This window comes from Carettochelys insculpta, chromosome 18 (assembly GCF_033958435.1).
Source record: "Carettochelys insculpta isolate YL-2023 chromosome 18, ASM3395843v1, whole genome shotgun sequence".
Taxonomy (NCBI): Eukaryota; Metazoa; Chordata; order Testudines; family Carettochelyidae; genus Carettochelys; species Carettochelys insculpta.
This window is the reverse complement of record NC_134154.1, coordinates 4,690,111-4,709,969: the sequence shown is the minus strand read 5'-3', so window position 1 is coordinate 4,709,969 and position 19,859 is coordinate 4,690,111. Positions and strand designations below refer to the sequence as shown.

Sequence of the window (19,859 nt, the reverse complement as noted above, 5' to 3'; positions counted from 1 at the left end):
ACCACCCCCTAGTAATACCTGCAGCTCCCAGAGTCACATTCTCCTTCTGCTCTAGCTCCCCTGGAACCCTCCAGTGCTGTTCTGGAGTCACATACCCTTCGCTTCTGTTCCCAGGCAGGTTTAGAACACCTCCTCCCTCCCTTAGCAGCCTCCTTCGCTACCCACATCTCCTGCCCTAGAGCCACACGCTGCCCACAGCCCGCTTTCAGGTACTCCACGAGCCCCACCGGGTCTAGCCCTGGCCTCAACAGCGCTACACCCCTGGGGACGCTGCCCATCTAGCTGAGTACCCAGAGCGGAGCGAGTCGGTCTCAGCGGGGGCCCGGAACCGTTCGACGTCTAAAATGGCGGCTTGGTACCGAGGCGCCAAAGGCGCCGCATGCCTGAGGTGAGCCCTTTCTTGGTGCATGCGCAATAGGGAGAGTGCAGTGCAATGCTTGGAGGAGGACGTATGCTCTCTGGAGCCAATTCTCGCGAGACTCTGGGAGTAGTAGGCTCCGGGATTCAAGGACATGCACATAATGAACCGGCGTGTCCCGCACAGGCTACCGTCTTCAAGCCTATTTCCGGTTAGGCTGTCGCCTGTTCCGGGGCTGCTAGCGCTACCAAACTAGCGAAGATGGCGGCGCTGGCAAGAGTCTCCCAGCTGCTCCGTGCTGGCGTTCCCCGGTCCTCGATGGGTCGGCTCATGTCGGCAGTAGCTCACGGGGAGGCCGGGGCAGGTAACCGCGGAGCCGCGGCTGGGAGGGCTGGCAATGACCGGGTGACCTTGCGCTGAGCGAAGCACCCGCAGGCCAAGCCTATCAGCGGCTGTGCTGGATCTCTGGGCTGGGCCCGTTGACCCCGGAGCGCATCCATGTCTCTCCTCCCTGCGGCCAGGGAGATCGGCCGAGGCAACAGCGGAACAGGCTTAGGCCGTTCGAGTTGAAGTCGTTGGGCCGGGGTTATTTCCCAGTGTGCGGGGGAGACACGTTTTCCGTGTCCCTCCCCAAGTCTGCTCTTTCCCTGCGGTTGGGGGTGGGAGGGTGTCTCTGAATGTCGCTTATGTCTTGCTCCCATGGTAACTGTAAAAGTCAAAAGAGCATGCCTCAGGGGGACTGCAATGAGGTGATTATATCGCTGCAAATATATCTGAGAAGCCTTCCCTGGTGCAAAGGTTTGCACTGATCAGTGTAATTGCTCTGGCATAAACGTATTTACATATACAGACCCTAATATATGTGAACTTGGGCTTTAGCTTGTGTTTATAAGGTACTGCGTATGCCAGTGAGGCTACAAAAAGGTAATGAAGGGGCTACTTCACAAGAGTCTAACTTTTGTGCAGTGACTGTTTTGAGCAAAGACACTGAGAATACAATGCATTATATAACTAATTCTTTCCTCCTTAGCTATTCCTCTTTAAGTGCATCAGATTGCTGATAAGAAAAGCGTTTCTAGAACATTAATAGTCCTGTTTGAAAACTATTGCCTTAGAAAGGGTTTGTCAACTAAATTAGCGCAGCACAAATACCGAGAAGAATATTGACATTTTGAAAGCAGTTGTTATAGAAAGATTCTGAGAATAGGATGGATGCAGAAGGTCACCACTGAGGAATTATATAGGAAGATACAGCCGAAAGAGAACCTGCTGCAGAAGAAAAAAGTAGTAAAATAGCACTTTAAAGACAACAAAATAATTTATCAGGTGAGCTTTTGTGGGACAGACCCACTTCTTCAGACTATAGCCATACCAGTCTGTTCTGGTATGGCTATGATCTGAAGAAGTGGGTCTGTCCCATGAAAGCTCACCTAATAAATTATTTTGTTAGTCTTTAAAGTGATACTTTATTGCTTTTTTTTTGTTTTTTGTTTTGATAGTATATAGACTAGCATGGCTTTCTCCCTGTTACTGCTGCAGAAGGTTATAAAACAGAAGCTACAATTATTTGGACATAGCTGCAGAATGAATGATGAATGAAAAATAAGACCCTAGTATTCAGCATAATGGACAGCTCGAATAGGAGAGGCAGACCCCACAGAGAATGGATAGATGATGTTGTAGATTGGTGCGGAGCTAGTTACAGAAACTAAGCCACTCTGCACTGGACAGGGAAAGATGGAAGGAAATAGTGAAAGAGGCATCAGACACCAATGGGTGCTGAGCCCACGGTTATTGATGATGACGACAAATACTGGAAATATTCAGGCAGCTCGTGCACTATAAGAAGCCTGCTGTTTGTCTCAGAAGTTACTGTTAACAAAAGCTGATCAGAAAATATTAACGCTCTATCAAAACGCTGATTAAATCAACTTTCTGTGAACCTGAAGACTTTGAAACTTACCTTCAAAATGTTGTTGATACAATTTCTGTTTTGGACAACTTGTTCAAAATAAAATTTTTCAGTATACCAGCTGCCAAGTGAAATCATGTCACTGCTTTCATATAAAATCTGAAAACTAAAAAATTGTGTTGAAACCTCAAATTAGACAAAACAAAATTGCATTTTTCTATATTCTGAATATTTATTTTAATTGAAAACATCTTTTGAAATTTTACATGGAATGTCATGTGTGGTTTTGTTGTTTTTTTGACTACCTGTTCCGTTGAGTTGCTTCATAGTATCCTATTTACTTCATTAGCTCGGACATGGAAGATCCTGTCTTTTTTGGTTGCTCTTCCTGGAGTTGGCGTTTGCATGCTGAACTGCTACTTAAAGATGCAGCATGAGCATGAAAGACCAGAATTTGTTCCTTATGCTCACCTCCGCATCAGGACCAAGGTATGTGCAACATTTTAAAGATGCAGTTTTCTCCTCCCATCACTTAACTATTTATTCCAAAATTGTTACAGCCTTTACTGCAGTAGGTATAAGTGATAATTGGTGGAACTGACTCATAGGAAACCATCTGTGTATTTGTCATGCCACAAATCAAAAGATCATTTTTGTTAAGGCAAAGAAGATCTTTAGGACCATCAGCTGAGGTATTTGTATGTAGATGTGGAGTTCTTTCCGTCTTAAATTCATGCCTGAGAATAAGAAAGTATAAATGTCAAAGTTTTTTGGTTGTAAATATTTTTTTGCCCCCCCCCCCCCCCCCCCATGCAGCTCAAAAGACTGTCATGAATGAGAGGGTGGGCTCTCAGCCAAGAGGTCACAAACACGTGTCAGGTTGCAATCACCATAACTTTCTCAGATTGCTAAATGAGAAGGGAGGTCTGATATGAAAACTACTGAGAACCCTTAAAGTAACATGAACTAATTACAGAAATGAGGAGTCCTGTGGCATCTCGGATACTAACAGATTGATTTGGACATCAAAGTCCTCAGCGTTTTTGCAGATATAGACTAACACAGCTACCCCTCTGAGACTGATCAATTAACTGGCATCCCTAGCAGAAACTACTAATGAAAAGTGTCACAGGTAGCTGAGTTAGTCTGGATCTTCAAAAATAACAAGGAGTCCTGTGGTACCTTATAGACTAACAGATATTTTGGAGCATAAGCTTTCATGGGCAAAGACCCACTTTGTCTTTGCCCACGAAAGCTTATGTTCCAAAAAGATCCATTTAGTCTATAAAGTGCTACAGGACTACTAATGAAAGACTCTGAATGTGGCGTAAGCGCGGGCTCTCTGATTCTTGAGTCTCATGTTTTAAGTGGAAACAATTTATATAATAAGCTCCCTCTACTACTTCATTGAATACCGGTGGTACCTCCTTGGTCTGGCACCTTGGGGACTTGAGCAGTGCTGAAGCAGGGAAGGTCAGTGTTGGTCTCTCTGCTGCTGCCAGCTGTGAGGCTTTGCTCTGGCAATGCTCCACCCCTGGTGCACCCAAAGGAGTGTCAGACCACAGATGTTTCCTGCTGGGGAAGTCAAAACTATAGAGGTCCAACCTATAATATGGATTACATTTTGTTTTGGTATACTTGTAAATCAAATTCATTCCCATACTTGTGTGTCTACTTGGCACAGTTGTTTGTACACACTGGAAGAACTGCAGTACTGAGTGGATATCTGTAGAATTGTAGCTTTACGGAAGAACTCTTGAATGCTATCATTACAAGTGGTGTATACAAATTTTTCATCTTCAGCTTACTAACTGCCAGCTTTCATGTTCCTTAATATGTTCAAAAGTCTTAGACATTGACTTCTTGTGCCTTAACAGATTTATCAAGCAATTTCTTCTTTCAACAGCCTTTCCCATGGGGAGATGGGAACAAAACTTTGTTTCATAATCCTCATACTAATCCTCTCCCAACTGGCTATGAAGATGATCACTGAACACTTGGACCACAACAGCAGTTTGGACCAGAACGTTGTATGGGACCTTCAATCTAAATAATATTCTGCATTCCTTGTGCTGTCAAGTTATAAATGGCGTTATGATCTTTAGCCCTGTACTTGAAGGGGAGGTCACTTAACATAAATAAATCCTATCCTACCATCTGTGTGTGGAACTTTGTAAAGAACTGGAAGTCCTCTGTCTAGTCTCAGATCCTGTTTAGAGAATTCTACTGGGGTCAGGAGGAGAGAAGGATTTTTTTTTAAGCAATAGTGTAGTGAAAGGTTTAATTGCTACTTAACTACTTTAACCAAAAATTGAGAGGTAAGAGTGGTTGCTGCATTATGGACTGATCGGAATAAGGGGATTTTGAAAGGTGTGGGTCCTTTCAAAAAGGAGCCCCATGTAGCAGCTCCGAGCCACATGCTTTCAAAAGCAGTGCTTTCGAAGTGCTGCGGCCGGAAGTATCCTAATGCTAAGGAGACACTGAACATTCAAATCAGCGCCTCATTAGTAATCTTCGAAATATGGCTATTTTGAAGATTTGTGCCTGTGTGGGCAGAGCCTAACAGACTAGTCATAAGAATGCGTGCTAGAAAACAAAACTTGAATACAAGCACCAGGTTGGCTCTAAAATTACATTATATTCACTGAAAGGTTGAAGGGAGATCAGTTAGGGTTCATGTAAACAACTTATATTGGAAGCGAGTATAAATGTCAGTTCAGTAACTAATTAATTTTATCTAGCATCTGGTTAATTGGAATTCACATAGGAGGGCAGTAGTCCATCTAATCTAGTGCTTTAAAGGAAGGTGCAGTCTTACACTGGTGACTGAAACATAACTCATCCATAAGCAAATAAAGTCCCCATAAGATGTATGACAGACACTATCTTCCCCAGCTGTAGTACTCCTATTTTGTGGCCAAGTTCTCTTCTTGTAGCATCCTGATGAATTTTGTGTCCAATGATGGTACTTTTCACACCTTCTATCTTATGTAATTTTACCAAAGGGCTTTATAATCTAATGCTATTACTATGCCAAATTGAGTGAGGTGCTCTGCCAATTCATAACTAAGCTGTTCATTGGAAAGCAAACCAGTAACACCTGTGCAAGAAACTTCCCTACCAATCAGTTGTCTGTCTGTTCCAAAGCAGGAGAATTTTCATTCTACCATAAATACATGAGTGACCCCACAGAGCTTGAGATGACAACTTACTTTTGTATAGGAGTCAGCTGCCTCAACTATGTCCACATAGTACTATCTGCTGTAGTTCAGATGATTCAGTTCAGGTAAAGATGAAGCCTCCTTGTCCCTGTAGTTCTCACAAACAGGCCCCCCTCATTCAGGCTATGTCTGCACTAGCCCAAAACTTCGAAATGGCCATGCAAATGGCCATTTTGAAGTGTACTAATGAAGCGCTGAAATACATATTCAGCACCTCATTAGAATGCTAGCACTTCAAAATTGACGTGGCTCACCACTGCACAGCTCATCCAGATGGGGCTCCTTTTCAAAAAAGCTCCAGATTTCAAAGTTGACGGGGTCCTTTGGAAAAGGAGCCCTGTCAATTTCGAAGTGTTGTGGCTGCTGGCATTCTAATGAGGTACTGAATATGTATTTCAGCACTGTGTTAGTGAACTTCAAAATGGCCACTTTGAAGTTTTGGGCTAGTGTAGACAGCCATAGTGTGGTAAAAAGTTAAAAAACAAAAACCCTAGATTACAGGTGTGGTGCTGCTACTGCTGCACAGATAATGCAGTGGAGCAAAGGCTGTTTGACAAGCTTCCTGTGCTTAAGCCACTTCAGCAGAGTCTTATTTTACTACTCTTCCTTTAGAACGTTAAAAGCTCACACATAGGCTAGTACTAGTCTAGCAGCAAACTTTGAAAGACAGCTGTATGAAAACAATAATATGGGCCAGAAACCAAGTTCTGTAGGGACTGAAGGCTTTTTCCTTAACCCAGATAAGCATATTTATTTTTACAAGTTCATAGAAGCCATATTCCCACTATTGTAAGGTGGAAAGTTAATGTATACTGCTCAGGGATCAATACTATCCTCTAAAAAGCCACAGCTATTCCAATCTTCTATCTAGAAGGAGAATGGCAAATGATCAGTATTACAAGAAAGAGTTTAACATGTTGTCCCCATTTCACAGTATTTATTTCATCTCACTTATTACAGTCCACACAGCATCTTAGAATACATGTGGTTGGTAAAAGCAAGCTTCCCCCTACCTTAAACCTCAGTATAAGGCACCTTCTGGCTCAAATATTGTAATTAATTTTTTTTTTTTTATTTCTGCCCCACCCCCCCCAGAGTTGGAGAATTTTTATTACAACTGCCTCTGTTCTGCCCATCCTTCATTGAGGTGACATGCAAGCTACAGTCAGGGGACTGAAGCGCACATTAGCCTTAAAAGTTTATATAGTCAGACAGTATTTCCAAATGCTACCTCTGCCCCAAAAGATGCCTCCCTCACATGGCATGCTCCTAAGAAAACTGGCTGTTTCATATACCAGTGCCTGATATTTACTGGTAGCTTAAAATATTCTTTTATCACTCAATGTGGATGTAGGAAGCTTAACTATAAGCCAGTGTGGTTTCTAATAACACTTAGGCTTGGTCTATACTAGGTGGGTAAGTTGATTGCAGATATACAATTTTAGCTACAGCAGTTGTACAGCTAGAATCAATTTATCTGCAATCAACTTACCTGGCCATCCACACAGAGGGAAGTCAACAGGAGAAACTCTCCCATCAACCTCACTCACTCCTTGCTATCACAAGGAGTACAGAGGTCCACTGTTGACTCCAGAGAGTTTGATTTCAGCTGTCTCTACCAGCTGTGAAGTCAAACTCCAGAAGATGAAACCATAACAAGCTGATTTTCCCTGCAGTCTAGGCAAGCCCTTAGAGAAGTGTGTTCATTTACCAGATCAAATTGATTCCATTTAAATTGTTGCTGCATGAAGCTGAATGCCCTGTATTGAAGACAGTGGGAATGAATAGCTCCCCTGTGCTATGCTTAATTTTTTTTCAGGGTGGGTGTTATGTATAGACATACAGTCACAAGATTCTGGAAGTATCGTGTTTTGGCCACAGGGATGATACTTCTGAATACTTGATCTCATAGAAGTTTGCTATTCTCAGAGCATCATTAAGAGGAGTTTGTGTAGCAGGGACTTTGAGAACTGCAACCTTAACTTTTTCTGGGAGTTTAATAGTACGTAACAGCAACTAAATAGCTGAAATATTAATCTTACTGAAGTTATATATACAAATTTCTTTAATGATTTTAAGGATTGATAGAAACAATTTCGGCAAACTCTAGGCTAACCTACAATAGTAAGCACTACAGACCCTAGGAAGTCCAGGAGATTAGCTTGCTTTCACCTGTTGGCAAAAAGTCACACAATCCTCTGCACCAGAGCTCAGTAGCTGCAGTTCTCTTGTGGTCTACAAAAAGTAAGGTTTCCTTTGTTTGTATAAGGCATAGAAAAACAAAGCTTCTGTTTGACCAATTAACTCATTTCTAAGGACTAATACCCTCCTATGGTCAAAAAGAATGCCAACAGTTTTTTAACACGCATTGGTGGAGATAAGAAGCAACATCAATAGAGGAGATGCTTTTCATGACTTACTCAACTGCTGTTAGTGCTCATGATGGGGTCTTGGGGAAGAGACTCCCTCAAGTCATTCATATGTCTGTGAGGAGATTTTTTTCACCCCTTTTGAAAACCTTAGGTTCATAGGATGGGGAAAAAGTGCTGTTCTGTGTCACCCATCTCTCATTCTCCAGCTACATTAAAGTCTGCAGAAAAAAAAAAACTCTGTTCTTGAAGACCTCCAGGAGGTATAGAGAGGAAGGAGTGGGAAGAAGCTTTCTTCTTCGTAGTCTTTAGGATGACTTGAGTTAAAAGCCACCATCAGAAGCCTCATTACAGAAAAAAAAGTAACTTTCTGTAGGAATTGTAGAAGTCAAGGTGCATTGCTTTAAGGAAGAGGACTAAATAGAAGTCTAAAACAAACACATTTAGTTCTTTACTAACCTTTTGCATGCTACACTAAGATCATGGCTCAGTTTTTCCTGATGTTACTCAATAAAATTTCAATAACTCTTGAAATCAGACTCTAGTCAGCTAAAGTTTGGTTTAGGACCCTAGTTTTCATACCAGGGTATACTGTAAAATTGCATTTCTCCCTCTCCTTTCAAATATCTTATTACAAGGCAGAAATTTCTAACTGACCGTCAGGTATTGTTTAGGGTGTCAAAGCAGAAACCCCTTGTCTAATTTAAATATCTAACTTAAGATGACATCTAACTTGATGATTTTTAAGCTAAATTATGGAATATAGTTGGGAGCAGGGGCAGAGGAGAGTGTGCCTGTAGGATAAGGACAACTGAAGTGTAATCGAATCACTCAAAACTATATGTGGCAACATACATTTCAGCAGTATAGAGAGAAAAGTTCAATATACTGTCAGTGCCTTTCACCTGTCTGCATGAGACTGTTGAAAGTACCTTCTGATGTCAGTCACTCTTCACTTCTATGACAGGCTGGGCCCTTCGCATTTTAAAAGGCTACAGCTAGATTTAACTGGACAGTTGCTTCATGTGTATTTGATATTAAAATAACACTGTGTACTCAAACAAAAAAAAGAAACACTGCAACTTCCAAAGTGGTACTTTTATGCTATCACTGCAGTTGCATTATACGAAGCAAAGCTGTAACATCACTTTGCAGGAATACTGAAATCAACCCTATCCCAATAAAATCCAACAGCATATGCCACTAATTAATTCTTTTCACATTAATTTCAGCATTTAAAATTCCTCTAACATTATATAAATAAAAAAGCAATAGAAACTGATCATAGATCAGCTAACATCTAAACCCTTTTCAATATATAGTCCCATTCAGACTACAATCACTTATGATCAGTTTGATAAAAAGGCTTTTCACACACTGCGTGATGCTAGATCAAGAACATTCATTTAAGTTGAAACAGTAATTGCCACACAACCGGCAGAAAGATCCTTTGCCTCGTAAGAAGCCAGGCAGAAAACAGATAATCCAAGGCCATCTTTTTAGTCTTTGGGAGGTTCCTTTCTCAGTTCCAGAAGGTCATTGTAGTGGCATAACATGCCCAAATAAGGTCAGGAGGAGTTTTCAGGTTTTCCTTTACTGGGGCCCATGAATTCCAGCCCTTCAATGGGTATGTCTTTCTCCTTAATAGCTTTCTAGAAGGAAACAAAAGCAAATTTGTTTTAATGATGTTCTGTGATGCTGCATGGAAACATGTTCACTGCCTGATATAATTTAAGATCAAACTACAAACATAATATGAAAAGTATCCAAGATTGCTTCAGTTAAATGTATCCAAGCCCTAGACCAACACTTCTCATCAATATGTTGGAGGAAATATACCTGGTGTGGTGAGTGAAAGAAGTTAGAAGGACCCGAAGCTGCGTTAATGCTGTGAGCAGAACCACCAAGACAAAAGATGAAGTCTTCATGAAGTATCATGAAAAAAATTGACAAGATGAATGAAACAAAAACCCTGACTGCCTATGCTTCCAAATGGATTGTCAATAATAGTCTGTAAAGCTTCATGTAAGAGAGATGTAGATGAAATGGAGGAAAATCATTACATGTTTATATATTCACATTTCCAAATAAGAACATAAGTAAAGGTGATTGTAATTAAGATTTACAAGGGAGATTAAGGAACACTGGCAGTTTTATATCACAAATATAGGAAAGAAATCTGAAATACGGAAGTCCAGCACCTTGCACTGTGCTAGTACCAAGTAAACACAGACCACCCTGACAAAGTGTTTGTCCAACCTGTTCTTAAAACTCTCCAGTAAGGTGGATTGCACACTCCCTCTTAGAAGCCTATTCCACATTTTAAGTGCCCTGATGTTTTTCTCTGTATCTATTCTAAGTCTCCTTCAGTGCAGATTAAATCCGTTATCATTTGCCTGACCTTCAATGGACATGGAGAATAATTCAATTCCATCCTTCTTGTAATAGCCCTTAACATATCTGAAAGTCTTATCAGTGCCCCACCACCATCACCTGTCTTCTCTCAACATGACACGCAAATTTTTTTTAACCTTTCCTCACAGGTTAGATTGTCTCAAACTTTTATCATTTTTGTTACACTCCTCTGGACTTTCTCCAATTTATCTATATATTTCCTAACGTATAGCATCCAGAACTGAACCCAGTGCTCCAGTGAGGTCCCAACAGTGCCAAAGAGAGTAGAACAATTGCCTCCCATATCTCCAATTAATACATCCCCAAATTATATTGGCTGTTTTTGTAATTGTTTATTTCATCACATTGTTGGAATGTATTACATTTGTGATCCACTGTAAGCCCCAGATCCTTCTCAGCAATACTATATTACAGTTGTGCATTCGATTTTCCTTCCCAAATGAAGTACTATATACTTATATTTATTGAATTTCACCTTGTTCAATTCAGACCAATTCTCTAATTTGTCACGGTCTTTTTGAATTCTAATCTTGTCCTCCAGAGTATTTGCAACTCCTCCCAGCTTGTTGTCATTTACAATTTTTTATAAGCACTCTCCAATTCATTACACAAGTTATATATGGAAAATAATTAACAGTAGTGGATTCAGGAAGGACTGATCCCTTCAGACCCACTAGATAAGCCCTCCCAGTTTGATAGCGAAGCATTGATAAGAACTTGGATTAGTCTTTCAACCAGTTCTGCACCCACCTTACTGTAACTTAGTGTAGACCACATTTTCCCTCTAATTTGCTCATGAATGTCATATAGGACTGCATCACAGCCTAGTAAATCAAGATACACATCTACTACTTTCCCCCATCCACCTGGTCAAAAATCCTGTCAAAGGAGGAAATTACATTGGTCAGAGGCAGGATTTTTTTCTTAACAAATCCATCCAGTCTATTATTTCTGACCATTGACTTACATGCGCTTAACAGATTGTTTAATAAATTTGTTCTAGTATCTTTCGATGTATCAAAGAATGGCTGGCTCAGTTCCTGGTTGCTCTTTGTTCCCCTTTTTACTACATGATATTGTTGGCACTTCTCCAGCCTTCTGGGATCTCATGGTTCCACAAGAAGTTCTCAGATACAATTGCCAATGGTTCAGTGTTTGCTTCAGCTAGTTCTTTGAGTCCCCTAAAATGAAATTCATCATACCCTGTGGACTTGAATACACCAAACTTATCTAAATAGTCTTTAACCTGATATTTTCACTATGTTAGCTTGCATGTCTTTCAGTCTGTTGTTAATACTGTGTTGCATATTTAGTCACTATAAACCCTATTTTAAGTGAAGACTGAAGCCTAACAGGTAATAGACACCTCAGCTTTTTTGATGTCTTCTATTATTTGCTCTCTTCCCTTGCTGAATAGATGACCTACATTTCCTTTTATCTAACTCTTGATGCATTTAAAGGACTTCTTATTGCCTTCTGAGTTTACTAGGTGTAACTTGTTTTGTGCCTTAATCACTCTGACTCTGTTTCTACAAGCTTGTGTGTGTTTCATTGCACCTTTCCTTAGTAATTTGTCCACGTTTCCACTTTCTAAAGGATTCCCTTGAGATTTTCAGGCCATTAGAGAGCTCCTAATGAAGCCATAAGGCCTCTTAATTTTCTTCCCAATTTTCCTTGACACGGGACAGTTTGTCTCCTGGAGAAACTGCCAACACTCATGAAAATGCCAACACCCTATACACCCTTGGGATTTTGATTTTCTTCCTATGAGATTTTACCTAACAGTTCTTATTCGTTAAAGTGTGTTGTCCTTTTTCTGCCGCTTTTATTCCTTCCTTGCTTTAGAATAATTAAATCTATCATTCATGGCCAATTTCATTCGTTACAATCTATTTTTCAGATACCAATTCCTCCTTGTTAAATCAGAAGAAAAGTCTAAAATGACTGTCTTGGTTACTTCCTCTACTTTCTGGAATAAAAAGTTGTCCCCTGTAATTTCCAGTAACTTATTGGAAGTTTTTTACTTTGCCCTCTTACTTTTCCAACAGATGTCTGGGTAGTTAAAGTTCCACAATACTATCAGATCTTGTGTTCTGGCTACGGAGATGTCTGCTTGGTTTATAAATGGCTTGTCCACCTCCTGATTTGGTGATCTATAGTAGTCCCATACTGTCTCCCATTTTAACTCCTTTTTTCTCTACCCAGAGCATCTCATGTTATCTTCGTCTGATCTTCTTCTAGACTTCAGAACACATGTAGGTAACACATAGATGTCAATGAAACTATGCTAAGTAGACAATCAGGAACCTCAGCTACTCAGTCCCTAATAGTGAAACATATACAATTTTAGTATACAAAACTATCTTCTTTTCAACTTCATTCAAGATGACTTTTTTCATAATATCGCATTCACAGTTTTGCGAGAAGTACCCTTTCCCTTTAACACCCAGTTAAAGGTTAACAGATGTAAAAGCAGAGACAAGGGATCGCAAATTAAATGTTTTTAAAACAAAAAAGGTAACTAAACAAAAAAAAAAAGCGTAAGATTACGTAACCAGGAAAATAAAAAAACCCGTAAGATTTAAATCAATCCTCCCTGCTTAGCCCAGCTCAAGGGCAGACGCTGCCAGAGCACGGCGCGGCTGAACACCAGCTCGCCCGAGGCAGGGTTTGTTTCTGTGGAGGACCGGCGGGGTTGGGGGGGGGGGGGGCACCTTTCCCCTCACTGCCCCCCACCGGCTCAGAGATGGAAGCCGAAGGCAGCCCCGGCCGCCCCACCTGCACGCACAGCTGGTAGCGCTTGAAGAGGTGCAGGCAGGGGTCCCCCGAGCTCTCCCCCTTGAGGAACTTCTCGGCGAACCAGCGGTTGAAGCACTGGTCGTACTCGCGCTTCAGCTCCGTGCACGCCTCCCCGACGCTGTTCATGACGGAGCCACAGGCCCTGCAGCTCCTTCGCTCGCTCGCAAGGGTGACGTTCCCAACGGCCGTATTTCCGTGGCACGCCGGGACGCGCAGCGCGATGGCGCATATCCGCCGCCCCGCTGAGGCCTAGGATCTGGAAGTCGGAGGGGGCAATTAAATTGATGTGGGCTGTGCGCTTCGGCCGCTACATTGGGGGCGCTCTCTCGGGAGGAACCTTGCATGGGGGCGGCCTTCCCTCAGGCAGCCGCTTCACGCAGGCCGCTTCGGGAGGGAGCGACGGCTGGCACCGGGCTTCGGCGGACCCGCCACAGAGGGACCGGGTAAGACACCTCTTTCCCCTGCTGCCACACAGGGAAGGCCGGGGCCCGCTCATCCGGGGTCTTCATCCATTGCGGGCTTTATGCCAAGACCTGTGGGGGCATAAGCACCCCGGGAGCGGGGGAGAATCGGGAATCCTGCCCTGGATGGGACGTTACCATCGAGTGCCTCCTCTGAGCTCCATAAAGGCAGTGCCAGCCGCACAGCGACGCCTCGTCGGAGTAGTGGTAAAAAGGGGTTAGTTAACAGGCTGGAGTCCAGCATCACAGGGTACATAACGCTGGAAAGGTCACCCCTGCACTTGCAGAGCAGAACGAATCCCAAAGCTACATGCAAGAAGCTAGATCCAAGCAGTTGTTACACTTGTATATATCGTCACAAACAAATACAGCAAAGAGACTAGGTACATCCAATTTTCACAACTTTTATTAGTTCAATTTAAGAGCTGCAAAACAATAGATTACAAAATATAATCCACTTTTTACATTAATCAGGAATAAGATAATAGTAAATTCAGCAAGTTTCTGACAGCAAATATAGTTTAAGGCTTAAAGTATATGATGGGGAATTAAGACTTCTGGGTTGTGTATCACAACCTTATGTGCCCTTTAGCAAGTCACAATTTCAGTAAGCTTCCATTTGTTTAAAGAATGAGATGCTCTGTGCTACAGAAGTACAAGGTATATTTTGTTTTGCATCAGCTGATTCATCACTTAATTCAATTTTATTTCTTTGTACTTGTGGATTTGGGCTAATTTTCCCCTAAAATAGAATCCATTTGAGTATTTCAGCCCGTGCATCTACGATCTGAGATTATTCACCCATAACATTCAAACTGCTGATATTTACTGCTGCTCCTCTTCCACTTTAGGTCTATCAAAAGCCAACATGGCAGCATGTGGAACAGAGACCTCTCCCTCAGGTACGATGAAGTCACCAAAATATTTAAACACAGAATTGGCCAACGTAACTTTCTTTTGTTAGATGGTAACTACTGCTTTGAGTGGAAATACTGGTAAAGTTAATTATACCCTTTCCAAATTAAAACTCATAGCAGTTTCTCTAAACCCTATACCTAGATGTGCTGCTATGTTAGTGCATTTTGGAATTCAGAGCTAAACAAAATAAGTTGTCATTAATTTTCAAATTAAACTGAAAAATTAAACCTGTAATGTCATGGGACAGTGTGTAATTAAGTGTCCTCATGATAGCTCATAGGTCATCATAGCTGTGGTAATGCATTCTCTGGGTATGTCTATGCTGTTTATCCTAGGGGTATGCTTTTCACAAGGCTGTCACTAAAAGTCAGTACGTGAACACTGTTTCTTGACACTTCTGCTGACAAAATACTTCCACCACAACAACCAGGTTTCGCTTTGTCAGAAGGAGAGTGCTCTTGTTGATAAAGCAGTGTTCACACATGCACATGCCACAATAAAACTTTTTGGTTTATGGAGAAGGGGGGTTGTAAGGACCTGTGAATGACAAAAGTTATGTCAAGCAAGTGCAAATGTGGACAGTCTTGGACTCCTCTAGCTCAGTGGTTCTCAGCTGTGGCCATGCAGAGGTCTTCCAGGGGGTATGTCATTTCATCTAGATACTTGGCTAGTTTTACATCAAGCTACATAAGTAGGGATGTAAAATCCTGTTAAATTAGTTAACTGGTTAACTGTTAAGTTTCACTGGTTAACCAATTGAAAGGACTGGGGAGGGAGGTGGCTAGGCTGGAGAGTCCCACCTGCAGCATGCCCCAGGCTGCTATGTACTGGGGCTGCTCCAGTCCAGTCCACAGTGGGCAGGAGGCTGCTCCAGCCCCCACCAGTTAACTTTAACCAGTAAGCCTCATCCATTTAGGGGGAGGGTTACTGGTTAACTTCTCTTATAAACAGCACAATCAAAGTCTGTACAAACTAAAATTTCACATAGAACAGCATAAACAAGTCATTTTCTATCTATATGATACACTGAACTGTAAGTGCAATATTTATATATCAATTGATGTATTTTACAATTACATAAAATGAAAGTAAGCAATTTTTCAGTAATAGTGTGGTATGACACTTTTTTGTATTTTTACATCTGATTTTGTATGCACATAATTTGTGAGGTGACACTTGGGAGTATTCAAGACAAATCAGACTCCAGAAAGGGATACAGTAGTCTTGAAATGTTGACAGACTATTCTAGTCAGCTACCTTGTGGTGTTGTCTAATGATAAGACTTACAGTTTTTTGGCTTACCTCTATTAGAAACCAAGGGAGGTATTGAAAGATATTGGAATAATTTTTCATATAAATAGCTGGACACTTGTGCTACTCTACTGTATCTACTTGTCAGTGTGTTTTTTGAGGAGCTTCTAATCTGGTTTCATGAACCAGATGATGAAATATAAAATACAACAAAAGAAATCAACAGGCTCAAATATAAACAAAATGGTGGTTTTTTTAATAAATGCTTTTAATCTAAAGAATTTTAGCAGTGATAGTCATAGCTTACTCATCTCTGCCCACACCAACTCAACAGAATGTGGCAGTTTCCTTCCAGGACCAAGATCTGTGTCTGTTTTCTTATTTTTGCAGAAAACAGTAACTGTGGAAGTGCTTGATCACCTGGAGCATCTTGCACTAGTTGACTTCCGCAACTGGGAAGGTGTACAACGTCTGGAGAAAGCAATCCAGTTTGCTGATCAACTTCATGCTGTCAATACAGAAGGGGTAGAGCCAATGGATTCAGTACTAGAGGACAGGTAACAAATCATAGCTAGTGACCTGCCTTTTTTTTTTTTTTTCCTAGTTAACATGCATAGTCTCAACAGAAGCAATATTTTCACTGATCATCCCAGCTATGTAATTGGTCTCTTTTCAACAAAAACTTTAGTGTTCTATCTCAGTGTGGTTCTATGGAAGAAAAGTGTCTGTGTAACGTCCCTGAACTAGGCACAAAAGCATAAACAGAGGCATTTCAATTTGTTAGTGTACTTTATACAGATTCTTCATGTCAGAACGTGCTGTTGTGCAAATGCCCTGGAACAAGATCCTCAGTTACACTCAAATGTGCTCATACCTGCTGTTCTCAATATACAGGCTGCCTCCTTTGTATTGTTGCCACTTCTGCAGCTTTGGTTGGTCAAGAAGTCTGCTTGACTGTACACTTTCACATATGTTTTCCTCAACTTTTTACAAAGTATTGCCAGTAATCTTGAGCAGTTAAGTCCAGTGCAGCACTTCAGTCCATGTACAGCTCAGTACTGAAGCTCCTGTTGATTTGAGGACATTGGGAAATTTTCCCAAGGTTTCACTGTAGTTTACAATAGCTCATTTGTATGCTTGTATGTAGAACCTGACCATGTAACTGAGCTAAAGGAGAAGCAGGAGGGAAGTTATTCACCCACCTTCCACTGGCAGTAACGAGCTACATAAGACACGCCAGTGCCATTTTGAACTGCAAGTTTGAAAAATTCATTGGTTTAGAACCAAGTAATTTCCCCCTGGCTCCAGGGACATGACTATCTCCTGTACAAGATGCTCTTGTACTTAGTTAGCAAAGAACATACTTAGAAATTATTGGTAGTCTCTCTGCTCCTCAGATGTCTGTATCTCAGAGAAGATAACATCACAGAAGGCAACTGCACTGAGGAGCTGCTGCAAAATGCCAGAGAAACAGTTGAGGAATATTTTATAGCCCCACAAGGTACAACCTTCTTAAATATAACTCATTTGTACTTCACAAAGCCCAGGTGGGTGGCTTGAGATGTAATCTGCCACAATGGAATGCCCTTCCCGTGCTCATGTGCAGTGGCCAGCAGCAGGATAATAAGAGGGCAATGAAAGCTTTGGCCACCCATGGAGAAACACTGGCGTCTATCTTGATATTATTTGGCTAGTAGCATAGAAAGAAAAGTGATTTATCCTACCCTAATGCTGTTGCACGTGTGATGTATTCCAAGAGATAAATTACTCAATCATTCTTTCTACGCAACCTGTAGTTGTCTCATACTATCACTGTATTTTGTTTGCAATCAGGTAACACCCCTCTACCAAACCTAGAGAAGCGAGATAGTTTTCTGCATGTCTCCAAGTGAAAATCAAGGTCTGGAATAACGCTTCAGCTTTTAAGTCATCTGTGACAACGGCTGTCCTTGCAACCATAGCTGAGGAGCATCTTGATTCAGCTGTCAGATCTGAAGAGTACTACATGCATATAATTTATTTTTTCTACCTGGCTTTCTGTAAGATTGCTTTGAAATTAAAGGTTTGGTGTATCTTTCTAGCTTACACAAAGCTACAGCTGTGGGTTTATTTACATGTCTAGAAATCTGAGCTCAATGCCACTGATTAGTTTGTATTTGAAGCTTACTAAATATCAACCTTGAAAATATTGTGCACAGTTATTAGTCTAGACACAACTGCCTACCTTGGCCCTGTGTATTTTTGGAGGGAGAGGGGGATTGGTGGTGGTTTACTTGCCTATCAAATTACTTAACCACAATCAGTGGAATTTTCCAGGGCCTAGATTCATTGGAAGCTTCTCCAATCCTTGTCACTCAATGATCTGGTACTTACCTAAAGTCTCACACAGGCCAATGCTACATAAAACTATTTTTGCTCCTATTAAGTATATGGGCTCAGTATTCCCTGCAGACTAAGAAAGCACTTGATTTAATAAGCACAATCTTTATGAACTTATTTGCTTCTACCAGGTATATGTCAGTGCTGCCTTTTTCCACATCCCTCTACACTGCACTCTATTCAGTGTTTCATCCAGTTTTGTAGTTGTAAATTTACATACCTAAATTTGTATTTAAATTGTGTAAGAAATATGCTTGATTATGTGTAATAATGGCTTTAGGGGGGAGATCACTCCTCAGCAAGATAACTGGAAGGATAGAGTCCAGGTTTATTATGAAAGTGTATTCAAAAGACCAGTTGCCCTGATACAGATGAAGTCCCACTGCTTTCTGTCCACACTGATAGCTAGGTGAGCTGGTACAGGATTCCACCATTATGGTCTTTCCTCATAGCATGTGTAATTGCAGTAATCCTGCCAGTGTGCATCCACCACTAAAAGCACTTTTACAGGATACAAAAGCTGTTAAGCATAGCAGTTGCTCCTTGCTCAAATTCTCAGGCATAGAGCTAACCCTTTCCATCAGTGTGAAGCAGCACAACCATCACTTATTCTAAATGTGCCACTGCATTAAGATAGAAATTTCTTCTGCAGTCAGATATGAAATGAAGATGCACAATAACTTTTTTGGTCAGAACCCATAGTGAATTTTAGGAAGTTAAACAGTCTATTGAGCTTCTGTAGCCCAGGTAGATATTATAAACCAGGACTTAGCAACTGCTGGGATGGGTGCCAAGAGTAGCCCACAAGGCAGGAGCTCAGCCCAACCCTCCTCCCCTATCCCTGCTGCCTGTGGGTTAACAAAAGACCAGCTAATGGCACCAACCACCACCTATTTATTAATGAAGCTCTTGTAGGAACTATTGGTGACTTTACAAAGTACCCCTGGCACTTGGACCATACATAGAGGTCTAAAGGTCAAATTTCAGCACTCAGCTGGGAAAAGGTTGCTGACCCTTGCTACAAACCAGGAGGTCCAAGAGACCATCTCCATTAGAAGTAGTAGGTTAGTGGCTGGAGCACTGGAATGTATTCATTAAATCTGGGTTCTATTCCTAGCTCTGCTACTATTCTTCTGTGTGACCTTGACCCAAGTCATTTCCCTCCTGTGCTCCACAAACACTATTTGTAAAATAGGGATAATGGTACTAGCCTCCTTTGTAAGCCACTGTGAGATTTACTGCTGAAAAGTGCTGTATTATTAATGTATAGAAGAGCAGCCAAAAGCTATTGGACTCCATGATTTCATATATGTTGCTCTGGCTGCACTGTAATTTTAGGTATTTGTAAAACAAGTAGTACTTTTGCACAGGCTAAGAGGTATTTGACAAATGCATAAAGCACACCTGAAAAAGGTGCTATAGAACAACTATAATTTTCCTTTTTTTCCTTCACTAAATTATTGCAGAGGAGAAAGTCAACTTCTTAATACCACTGCCTGTGTGCACATGTCCTTAGGCAGTTTAGCCCTCTTCTACCTGCCATTCTGAAGTACACTGTTCTGATGTTGCAAGAAGGGAGAAACACTCTCTCAGTACACATCTAGGCATCTAGCATTCCACAATCACCAAGAGTTGCTTGCACTTGCTCCCATCTCCTTTTAATGCAGTGATCTTCTAATTATACAAAAGACCATCACCACTTGTGAGTTACTAAAACATTTAAATATATTTCTACACAACAGGCTGAGCCACACAGTCACTCATTGCTTTTTATCA

General features: G+C 41.3%; 3 protein-coding genes and 1 long non-coding RNA gene across 4 annotated transcripts in view; 2 read left to right on the top strand and 2 right to left on the bottom strand.

Moving 5' to 3' along the window:
• The window catches only part of LOC142022702 (uncharacterized), a 31,932-nt gene extending 31,560 nt beyond the window's left edge, over positions 1 to 372 (bottom strand). Inside the window, exon 1 of the long non-coding RNA XR_012648024.1 lies at positions 291 to 372. This is a non-coding gene — a long non-coding RNA (uncharacterized LOC142022702). The remainder of the gene's footprint in view (positions 1 to 290) is intronic.
• Positions 373 to 565: 193 nt separating this feature from the next.
• COX6A1 (cytochrome c oxidase subunit 6A1) lies at positions 566 to 4,426 on the top strand. The gene is made up of 3 exons (XM_075013006.1): positions 566 to 722; positions 2,620 to 2,759; positions 4,177 to 4,426. Exons 1-3 carry the CDS (start codon positions 620 to 622, stop codon positions 4,261 to 4,263), a joined length of 330 nt encoding a protein of 109 aa, XP_074869107.1. The 5' UTR covers positions 566 to 619; the 3' UTR covers positions 4,264 to 4,426.
• A 4,235-nt stretch (positions 4,427 to 8,661) lies between these two features.
• Positions 8,662 to 13,337, bottom strand: TRIAP1 (TP53 regulated inhibitor of apoptosis 1). Its single transcript, XM_075013007.1, has 2 exons — positions 13,054 to 13,337; positions 8,662 to 9,512 (listed from the first exon to the last, which is right to left on the bottom strand). Exons 1-2 carry the CDS (start codon positions 13,198 to 13,200, stop codon positions 9,429 to 9,431), a joined length of 231 nt encoding a protein of 76 aa, XP_074869108.1. The 5' UTR covers positions 13,201 to 13,337; the 3' UTR covers positions 8,662 to 9,428.
• On the top strand, positions 13,222 to 19,831 carry GATC (glutamyl-tRNA amidotransferase subunit C). Its single transcript, XM_075013005.1, has 5 exons — positions 13,222 to 13,517; positions 14,387 to 14,437; positions 16,095 to 16,261; positions 17,102 to 17,205; positions 17,538 to 19,831. The coding sequence occupies exons 1-5, from the start codon at positions 13,359 to 13,361 to the stop codon at positions 17,594 to 17,596; spliced, it is 540 nt and encodes a 179-aa protein (XP_074869106.1). The 5' UTR covers positions 13,222 to 13,358; the 3' UTR covers positions 17,597 to 19,831.
• Positions 19,832 to 19,859: the final 28 nt, after the last annotated feature.

Bases quoted from the DNA above. Each gene is read 5' to 3' on its own strand.
- COX6A1 (XM_075013006.1), top strand. From the start codon at position 620: ATGGCGGCGCTGGCAAGAGTCTCCCAGCTGCTCCGTGCTGGCGTTCCC. The intron at 723-2,619 runs GTAACCGCGGAG...TTACTTCATTAG, and splicing joins TCACGGGGAGGCCGGGGCAG to CTCGGACATGGAAGATCCTG. The intron at 2,760-4,176 runs GTATGTGCAACA...TTCTTTCAACAG, and splicing joins ACCTCCGCATCAGGACCAAG to CCTTTCCCATGGGGAGATGG.
- TRIAP1 (XM_075013007.1), bottom strand. From the start codon at position 13,200: ATGAACAGCGTCGGGGAGGCGTGCACGGAGCTGAAGCGCGAGTACGAC. The intron at 9,513-13,053 runs GTGGGGCGGCCG...GTTTCCTTCTAG, and splicing joins GCTACCAGCTGTGCGTGCAG to AAAGCTATTAAGGAGAAAGA.
- GATC (XM_075013005.1), top strand. From the start codon at position 13,359: ATGTGGGCTGTGCGCTTCGGCCGCTACATTGGGGGCGCTCTCTCGGGA. The intron at 14,438-16,094 runs GTACGATGAAGT...TTATTTTTGCAG, and splicing joins AACAGAGACCTCTCCCTCAG to AAAACAGTAACTGTGGAAGT. The intron at 16,262-17,101 runs GTAACAAATCAT...TCTGCTCCTCAG, and splicing joins GATTCAGTACTAGAGGACAG to ATGTCTGTATCTCAGAGAAG.